The sequence below is a fragment of the Trypanosoma rangeli genome (assembly GCF_003719475.1).
Source record: "Trypanosoma rangeli strain AM80 chromosome Unknown Tra_15.4_contig_00029, whole genome shotgun sequence".
Classification (NCBI taxonomy): Eukaryota; Euglenozoa; class Kinetoplastea; order Trypanosomatida; family Trypanosomatidae; genus Trypanosoma; species Trypanosoma rangeli.
The window spans coordinates 72353-81087 of record NW_021705773.1 but is presented as its reverse complement, the minus strand read 5'-3'; the positions used below and the strand labels follow the sequence as shown (position 1 = coordinate 81087).

Below are 8735 nucleotides of genomic sequence, written 5' to 3'. Positions count from 1 at the left end.
GCAAAGCATTTGAGTGGCACGGAAGGATCTGCACGGTCCGGTGCCCTGCGGGGTGAAGGGCTTCTGGTTCTGCCAAGCGAGCCTGTGACAGGCGGAGAGAACGATTGCGGCAGCGCGGTCACGGCGCCGCTGGAGCGCATCTTTGATGAGGAGTGTGAGTTGCGCGAGAAGGAGTTTTTGCTGGCGCAGCAGAAGGCACAGTTGGTGCGGGATCTTAAGAAGAATATTTCACAGCTGCTGACTAAGCAGGACGAGGAAGTGCAGAGCACAAGCCTTTCTAGGCCGCGAGAGCTCGTGATGCAGCGGTCCAATGCTCACAGCTTAGATGACTACGTCATTCATAAGCCTGTCGATGTGATTGATGGAATGAACCGTATTAGTGCGTACGTCGGGGGTTGTGCTGCTGGTGGGGCGCCGCTGCAAACCCCTTTGAATGGAACTTCCACCACCTCTCGACATCCTGGTGGGCCGCAGATGCAACGCGCCGTACCTGCTGTCAAGCGCGAACCGCCGCTACAGTCGCCGCAACCCCCTGGCGGAATGCCCTTTACTGCACTGCAGCAGTGGCAACAGCAACAGCAGCAACTCCGACAATGCCCCACGATGCCCGCGGGAAGGTGCTTGGACGCGGTAGTTCAGACGGAGACCGCAACGGAGGATGCTACCGGTGGATGGCCCCTTACAATTGAGCGTGACGAGACGTTTACAAGACGGGTGCGGACGTCACTAGCCGCGGCGTCGTCCACCTCCAGTCTGAGCGCAATACGCGCGAGCGGAGCGTCTTCGCCGACGAACGTCGCCTGTCACGACCTTGAAGACCATAAGAAGCTGTCCCCGCAGTCCACCTCTAGTGGAGGGAAGAAAAACAAGGTAGCGGGTGAAAAGCCGTTGGATGCTTGCAGGAAAAGTACCGAAACGCAAAACTCGAGTTGCGGAACGGGGGGTGATAAGTCTTCACCGGGTAAAAAGAAGAAGGTGCATGGTCCCACGCATGATGGGAACGGCACAGCACCCTCTGTGGAGCCCAGCCCTCCCCCGAAGATTGTGAATGTTACCTTACCCACTCTTGTAACTGTGCAGCCGAAGTCAGTGTCACAAATATCAAACAGCAGTGCGACCGCAGTAGGCGTAGTAGAGAGCAACAAAGGCGGCGGAGACACAAGGGAGATGCCTGTCGATCCTGGATTTCAATACCCTTTGCCTGTGAGTCGTACAGCGGCGTGGTACCTGCCCAACTCCCGTGTGTTGGAGCATACCGAGTTTAAAAACCTTCTCTGTGAAAACTGGATGCCGCCGCCGAAATCCGTACAGGACAAACAAGTGCCTGAGTCCTGGCCACCCACAGTTGGGGTTGAAGTTACGCTGCCGTCCCCGGCTGCGGTGCGGGACCTCGGGTTGAGTACGGATAACTTCATTGTGGAGTTTCCCCCGCCACCGGATCTTCCAGTTCCGGACATGCCGCCGCCTGGGAAGCAGAAGAAGACGAAGTGTTTCTGTAAGTTCTGTAAAGTGTGTTCAACGGTATGACACGTCTGCTGTTGTTTCCCCTTCTTTAAGGGGACAGGGCATGAAAAGATGAAGGTCTAATGACCGCTCTATTTACGTTGTTTGTGCGTTTACGTTTTATTTGTTCCTGTTGTTTTGTTTTGGTGAGATCCGTATACACGACACGCCTGCTGAGCGGCCACAGCAAATGGGAGGCAGCGAAATACATTTGCGACACGCAGCAAACAGCAGCAACAAGCAAGCAGAGAGGAGTTGACGCGTGCGGTGGAAATTAGTTGGTGGTGGTGATGGGAGTGTATATGTTTTATGTCATGGTGCAATGTTATTTACGACATTTTGTCTTTTTTTCTTCTTTTTGCTTGTTTGGCGTTGCTAAGGGTGATACTCCGCACGTCGTGGGGAGGGGGGAAGTAGGGGTGGGTCTGCCCTGCAGAAAGAGTAAGAGTAGCATGGAGGTGGAAACAGACGCCAGGCAGAATGAGAAGTTGCAAAGTATTTTGCGGGACATGGGGGATAGTCCACATATTATTTACTACACAAAGGAGTCCTTACGCATCCATCGCCATGGCAGGCTGAAGAAGGTGTTCCTCGTCGCAACACCCTATTATGTCTACTTAGTCAAGGCAAAGGGGATTTCGTTTTACGCCAGGTGGCAGAATAAGCTGCTGACGGTCAGCTCTACTAAAAATATCATTTCCATTGGAGCACCTGAGTCGTCGCAGGTGCGGCAGCTGCAGAACGCTAGCCAAGCTGTACCCGACGCAGTAGACAGCGAGGACTCGGGGTTTACGATGGTAAAACTGGAGTGCGCCTCCGTGTTGGAAGCGACAACTACGGAGCGGTGCCTTCAAAAGCTTGCCGCGAGCGCGCGACTGCGCACAGAACAGTTGGAAAATGACGAAAGTTATCCTGCACAGAATGCAACGCAGGAAACGAAAGACGCGGAGGATGAATGGAGTGGTGCCGACAGTGAAGGTAGCGAAGATGACGCTGGCCCCTTATGGGGACAACAACAAGTCCTCCTGCAGCGGCCGAGGGAAGGGGAATCGAGCAGCCTGTTTCAAAAGGCTCCATCAAGGTACCTTGCTGTGGCATCTCTGGTGGATGGAGAGTTTACAGATTACACCGCATTAAAGAATGCATATCTTCGCAACGAGGAGGACATCTTGCAGGAGGACCTCGCTGCCTTTGTAAAAGAGAATGAGGGACAGGTGGAGAAGCTGTGCGAGACTCATTATCCGGCCTTCCTCCATGCCGCACGGCAGTGCTTTTCCATTTCTGAGCAAGACGCCGAGCTGGTGGGGCAGGAACTCAGTGGCGCCACCACACTCGCCCGTTCCTCGGTGATGGAGATGAAACGGTCGGCCGCTGACCTTAATTTGTCGCGTTGTGTCAAGCAAAACGTTGCACAGGTTGTGTCCATACTGCGCAGCACAATGGAGTTGGCAGAGATGCTGGAGACTGTGGAAATGCGGGTACAGAAACAGCAGCTGCTGGGGGCCGTGGTGTCCTTGAAGCAGCTTATGCGGGTGGCAGCGCCATTCGCAGAATACGCGCTCGGTGAGTATGTGATTCATCACCGGGTGCCACAGCTATCGCAGGACATTTTTACGGCCGCCGTACATGACTTTAATGCATGGCTAAAGTTGCTGCGAGACTCCTCGCTGCCTATTGGCGCCGCCGCCCTAAAATGGGAGGGAACTGTGAAAACAGGATCCATCGAGAAGAAATTACGAATTTCGGAAGAGGGCGAGTGGTGGGTGGAAATGAGTTACGTGAGAGCCTGCATCAGGCGTGCCCCCTTCACAGAGTCATCTAGTATTTCAAATATTATATATGGAGCTTCACTACAAGAGGTGTTTGAGGAGCTTTGTCATGGGACATACTACCGCAATTATTACGCCGAAAGTCGTATGCAGCAAGCAAAACTAGACCTTTATGAGGTGCCTGTCTCCTCTGAGGCGCTTAGTGGGGATGCTCTTGTGGCAGAATTGGAAAGATACTGTGCGACGGCGCTGGGATTTGTACTGATTGAAGACATTGTGCACAACATTACGGAGCCGCATGTACGGTCAACGACAGAGATAATCTGCATGTGGGAAAAGCTGTCGCAGGCTATGGCGGATCGAGCGCGACACATATCCACGCTACTTGTTAGCGACCCCAACTATACAGCAAGGATGATGGATGTTTTTTGTCTCTTGCGCAGTTTTATCAGCATTGTTGTGGACTGCGTCAAGAGTGTGCGACTGAGCCCTCTGATTTTGTCACTCGTTGTGGAGTCTATGAGTGACAGCATCATTAGCTCTTGGTTGCAGGAGGCCTGTGTGGAGGCAACTCAGGGCGTCCTCACAGAGACGCTTTTGCCATTGACTGCGACGACTCTCGGCGAGTATCATGAGTACGTGACACGGTTTTACTTGGATCGTTGTAAATCCATTGAACTTCCACTACCCTCAGCTGGGTTTACTTCAGGAAGTGTGACGCTGCCCTACGCCCTCATGGTTCCTGTGATTGGTGACATAGCATTACGTTTTCTTTCACAGTGCCACTCCATTCTGGTGATGGATGAGAGCGCTGTGGTGCGTCAGTCCGAGCTCAATAACGTGGATGAAATGCTTCTCAAGTACCTCTCTGTGCTGTTTAGAACCGTGGCAGAACTTCTGCATAGCCATCTGGCCACCGTTGCTGAGCGTGCTGTGATGCAGCTTGCGGTGTTTGTCACTTCGTGTGCAACGATGAGTGTTATTGTCTCGTGCGTGGAGCAGCAGTTTGTACTTGCGTGGCACTTTGACTATGACGAGGGCAAACGAGAGACACTTGGCGCGCCGCGGCTGCTAGCCAGTTCAGCGACACTTTTTGAGAAGGCCGTGCAGAAGGGCATTGAACGTCTTCTCACCGCGTTCATTGCAGAGACGGAGGATCGTCTGCGGCCCGTTGCGGAACTGGATTACTGGAAGGGACTTGTTGAGGTTCGGCGTGCTGCGACGCCGGCAACGGCGACAAGGGCAAACAGCAAGGACGACGATGAGAAGGGCCTTCTGGAAGCGATGGAGTATGTTATTTCCATGATCCCGAAGCTAACGGCGGTGCTTCAGGTGTCCGTGGTGCGTAGTGTGTTGGGCACTGTCGTTGCCCATGCAGCCATCACGACGCAGACAAATCTGGAGAGCGCAATTCATGGCGGATGCCGTGATGGCACCACCAGCGATTTTGCCGCTCTGCGTGACTGCGTGCGGGAGTTTGAATTGATGTGCGCAATACAAATCCCTCTGTGGCAGAAGCGTATTGGTGCCGCCATTAGCAGTGTGCCCGCGGCACAGCGGTTTCCGTTGCAGTCCAAACATATTGCCGACGAGCTACTGTTGTGGATCGGGCGCAAGGAGGCGGCGGAGCGGGCAAAAACCAATCAGGTTCTTGCAGGCATCGAGGGGGCCGGCAAATTTGTGGCGAAAGGAGTAGGGAAGGGAATTTACACTGTTGGTCAGACCGTGAAGGGTGGCGCAAGCGCAATTACAGGGGCCGCGAGCGCTCGTGCAGGTAAACGTGAACATCAGTCTGCTCTCTTCTGACGCGCCCTACGCTTTTATCTCTCTATTTTGTGGGAGAAGAAGGGAAAACACTTATTTCTTTCTTTGTCGTTCTTTTAGTTGCCTGTGTGTGCTTTCACGTCTGCACGATTCGTTCTGACCGTGTGATGTTTGGCTCTCGTTGCAGCTACTGATCTTTGGGCGAGACGTCCCTGCGATGGTTTTTTTTTTTCTTCTGCCATCACACGGAGACTTTGACCGCCGCATCCTTTACTCCTTTTATTATCCCTGCCATGAAAACACACATAAGCACAAAACAAAAGGAAAATAAAAGGGGGGTGAAATCCGTGTGTGCGTTGTTGGCGGTGGTGTTTGCAGCGAGAGCGGGGCCAAATTGCACGCGGCGAGAACACAGCAGGCCGCATAGAACGCGTTCATTCAAGGGATTGGCAAGGGGCGAATGAGCGTGGCGGACCGACTGCGAGCGTTCCGCTACGTCACGGGTGCCCGTGAGATCCCGTGGACGCACCTGCGCAGCGTCGATGTTGCGGCGCACCGGGTGCAGGAGCCGGAATTGCATATGATGAAGAACTTAATTTCCCTTCTCTCCGATTGCAGCCTCGTCGGTGCGACGTCACCCACCACAGGCACGACGGATGTCTATCAGCTTCTCAGTGTCATGCAGCTTGCCCTGCAGTTCACCCTTTGGTCGCAGTCGGTCCTCAAGGAGGAGTTAGTGGAGAAGCAAAGCGGCGGCGTGGTGCAACGGATCAACTCGCAGTACGTGGAGGGACTCGAAAAAAAATTGGAGAGCTCCCGCCAAGAAGCCATCACGCTGCGGGAGGAACGCGACAGTATGCAGCTTGCCTCTCGAAGCCTCGAGCACCGCCTCACTCAGGCCGAGGCAACCATAAGATGCCTTGAAAAGGATCTCGCGTTTGAGCGTCAGCGGCTGAAAGAGGCGATGACCCTTTTTGCAACACGACCGCAAGAGGACCCGCAGCAACCGAGTAAGAAGAAGCTGCGTCAGCGGCAGCTGCAAGAACTCTTTGTGCCAACATCGAAGACGATGCCTATTCCACAGCCCAGTCTTCCTTATTACTCCCAACGCCACGCAGATGAAGTTCCACAGGGCGGGCGGGAAGGTGTTTACACGCGTCCTCGTCATCAAAACGAAATTGACAAGGGGCCACAACGGCAAGAGTGCTCATTCATTAGTGACGGTGACGCTGTCATCAAGTCGTTTTTTCGGGGCGAGGAGCCGATGTGTGTGGGTCAGCAGCACCGCGGTGATGAATGTGCAACCTTGCTGCGTCAGTTACTGCAGTTGAGGCAAGAGGGCACTTGTTCCTCGCCGCTGCCCCCGGCCAACGAGCGTCCCAGAAGAGTGGGTGACGCAGAAACTCCTGCCAGTATTTTGAATGTTCTTCACGATGATATAAAAGAGGCGCAAGCCCAAATAGTGGCAACGAGCCAAGCAGCGTGTCGCTCCCTTGAAAGCGCCGTCGCAAGTAGCTTGCAGCGAACTGAAGCTATGGTCCAGCGAGCCGAGCAGTGCATGGATACATTTCGGACCGCGCTGTTGGAGTCTGGCGCAAAGACTATGTCGGCCGCAGAAAACTCTTCGTTTTCTTCCTGAGCAGCGATGGAAGAATGGCCAGAGAGACATCTGGAGCTTCGCATTTTTTTGGGAAAAATGATGAAGTTTCTAACAGTGAAGTCGTTTTAGAGATCCCAGTGAATCTTCCGTTTATCTGCCTTTAATTTGTTCTGCCTCTGCACCTAAATTTGCTACAGCGGCACCATGTCTGTAATGCGGCTAACATGCCTTGCGGCCATGGTGGTACACACACGGGGTTAAGTACCAGCTTGTGTGTGTGTGTGTGTTTTTGTTTTTATTGTTTAGCATACATGTATACATATGTATGCATTTGTTTGTTACTGCTGTTGTATACCGTGAAAGTCCGTCTTTACCCTTGTCCCTTTCTCTTCATTTTTGTGCGTTTTTTTTTTTTTTTCAGGTAAAGGGGGAATTCTCTGCAATGTCGTCAGCGGATTTGTTTAAGAAGTTTACTCTGCAGAATGTTGCACAAATTGCGAACATCAGCCATAAGGAGCAGTCGCAGGTGCGAAAGGATTTGGCGGAGCAGTACCCGCAGCTGGAAGAATTTTGGGAAGAGATAATGCCCAAAAAGTCGGATGTCATGCTGGTGCGTTGCCACGATCAGGTCCACTGCGTCACGCTTGTCAGTGCGCAACCGGAGGTACTTTTCTTTAACCACCACAATGGGCCCTACATCCCACACCTGAAACTTCTTCACAAGTACCCCTTCATACTTCCACGCCACCAAGTTGACATTGGGGCCTGCAAATACGTCGTCTCGGGGGCAAACATCATGTGCCCAGGACTCACCTCCAACGGGGGTTACATCACGCCGAACATTCCTGCCGGGCAGGTGGTGGCGGTGTACGTGGAGTCCAAGGAGCATGCCGTGGCGATCGGAAAGACACTCATGTCCTCGGAAGAAATTGAGAGGGTGAATAGCGGCCCCTGCATCGAAAACATCCACCACTTGGGAGACGGCCTTTGGATGAATCGTGTATTAAGTGCCTCGCACATTGGGGCCCGCTGAGGCCTTAAGAAGTCAAGCGCCTCTTCGTATAAGAAGCGCAACGCCGGCCCAACACGCGATGCTTCCGACTACTGTTGGCTTCTGGTGTAAGTGATTTCACTCCTTCGGGGCCTGCAGCCTCATTTGTGTTGCTCGCTGACTGCGCTGCAGGCCACACCTGTCGTTTGCCCTTCCCTCAACTTTTTTTTTTGTTATCCTTCTTTTTATGGAAAATGAAAGAAAAGAGGAAACCAATAATAATAATGCAAAAAAAAAAACAGACTTCGGCCCCCATAAACTTATGGTGGCGAAGGGTGACCACAACTTCAGAGGAGCTCACAAGGACGCAGCACGTCGCCAACCATCAGCAATATCATTTTTTTGTCTCTGCTTTTGTGCGTCCTCACAATATTTTCGCTAATAAGCACCATTTATTTATCGACCTGTTACTTGGATGAAGCAACACAACCGCACGCAGGCTGTTTGCCGGGGCGCACTTTTTCGCTGCTGATTTTTGCCGTTGTCTTCTGCTTCTGCTTGATGACCTTCGAGCTTGGCAGCGCAGCTATACACAGCAAGGGAAAGCAAGGCATTCTACGGATGGCGGGGACGCGGGCGGCGCTGTACCGCGTGCTACTTGGCCTAATGGCCCTTGCGTTGTGCTTTGGCGAGGGGGTACGCGGAGAAGCACGAGAAAAGAATGTTGCAATAACGCCGTTCGGGAACACGTCTTCTGCCGATGTGGTGGGTCCTCTTAACTTGTCCGGAATATTGCACTTCAAGTGTCCGAGTGATGACAGCACTAACGTGCAGGTGCGTGAAAGCTGCAGTGCGCAGTGGCGGCAGTGCAACGAAAGTAATTCAGAGGAAAAGATGCAATGTGATCTGTTCAAGGAAATTTGTAAAAGTTCAGGGGACGGGGATGCAGAAGATGATGATGGTGACCTTTGTGTTGAAGAAGAAATGAATACCTTTCTTGGTGAACTTTCTGAGGAACTGCAATCACCAGGAACGAGTCATCCGAAGCGCCAGAAACGGCCAGCTTCTGCCTCAACGGGTCCTGCTGGTGCCAGTCAGCCCAGCGAAC

General features: G+C 52.9%; 6 protein-coding genes across 6 annotated transcripts in view, besides 1 other annotated feature; all 6 read left to right on the top strand.

Moving 5' to 3' along the window:
• The window catches only part of TraAM80_01460 (uncharacterized protein), a gene marked incomplete at both ends in the record, with an annotated part of 603 nt that extends 547 nt beyond the window's left edge, over positions 1-56 (top strand). The window contains one exon of the mRNA XM_029378501.1: positions 1-56. This exon is cut by the window's left edge and continues 547 nt beyond it. Coding sequence (XP_029241690.1) covers positions 1-56 — 56 coding nt within the window.
• A 241-nt stretch (positions 57-297) lies between these two features.
• On the top strand, positions 298-1527 carry TraAM80_01459 (uncharacterized protein; the record flags this gene model as incomplete). Its single annotated transcript, XM_029378500.1, has 1 exon — positions 298-1527. The coding sequence occupies one exon, from the start codon at positions 298-300 to the stop codon at positions 1525-1527; it is 1230 nt and encodes a 409-aa protein (XP_029241689.1).
• Positions 1528-1955: 428 nt separating this feature from the next.
• Positions 1956-5078, top strand: TraAM80_01458 (exocyst complex component 6; the record flags this gene model as incomplete). Its single annotated transcript, XM_029378499.1, has 1 exon — positions 1956-5078. One exon carries the CDS (start codon positions 1956-1958, stop codon positions 5076-5078), a length of 3123 nt encoding a protein of 1040 aa, XP_029241688.1.
• Positions 5079-5496: 418 nt separating this feature from the next.
• TraAM80_01457 (uncharacterized protein) lies at positions 5497-6675 on the top strand (the record flags this gene model as incomplete). Its single annotated transcript, XM_029378498.1, has 1 exon — positions 5497-6675. The coding sequence occupies one exon, from the start codon at positions 5497-5499 to the stop codon at positions 6673-6675; it is 1179 nt and encodes a 392-aa protein (XP_029241687.1).
• A 231-nt stretch (positions 6676-6906) lies between these two features.
• Positions 6907-6929: a microsatellite.
• A 149-nt stretch (positions 6930-7078) lies between these two features.
• On the top strand, positions 7079-7669 carry TraAM80_01456 (cytoplasmic translation machinery associated protein; the record flags this gene model as incomplete). Its single annotated transcript, XM_029378497.1, has 1 exon — positions 7079-7669. One exon carries the CDS (start codon positions 7079-7081, stop codon positions 7667-7669), a length of 591 nt encoding a protein of 196 aa, XP_029241686.1.
• Positions 7670-8188: 519 nt separating this feature from the next.
• Positions 8189-8735, top strand: part of TraAM80_01455 (uncharacterized protein) — a gene marked incomplete at both ends in the record, with an annotated part of 597 nt that continues 50 nt past the window's right edge. Inside the window, one exon of the mRNA XM_029378496.1 lies at positions 8189-8735. This exon is cut by the window's right edge and continues 50 nt beyond it. Within this exon, the coding sequence (XP_029241685.1) occupies positions 8189-8735 (547 nt within the window).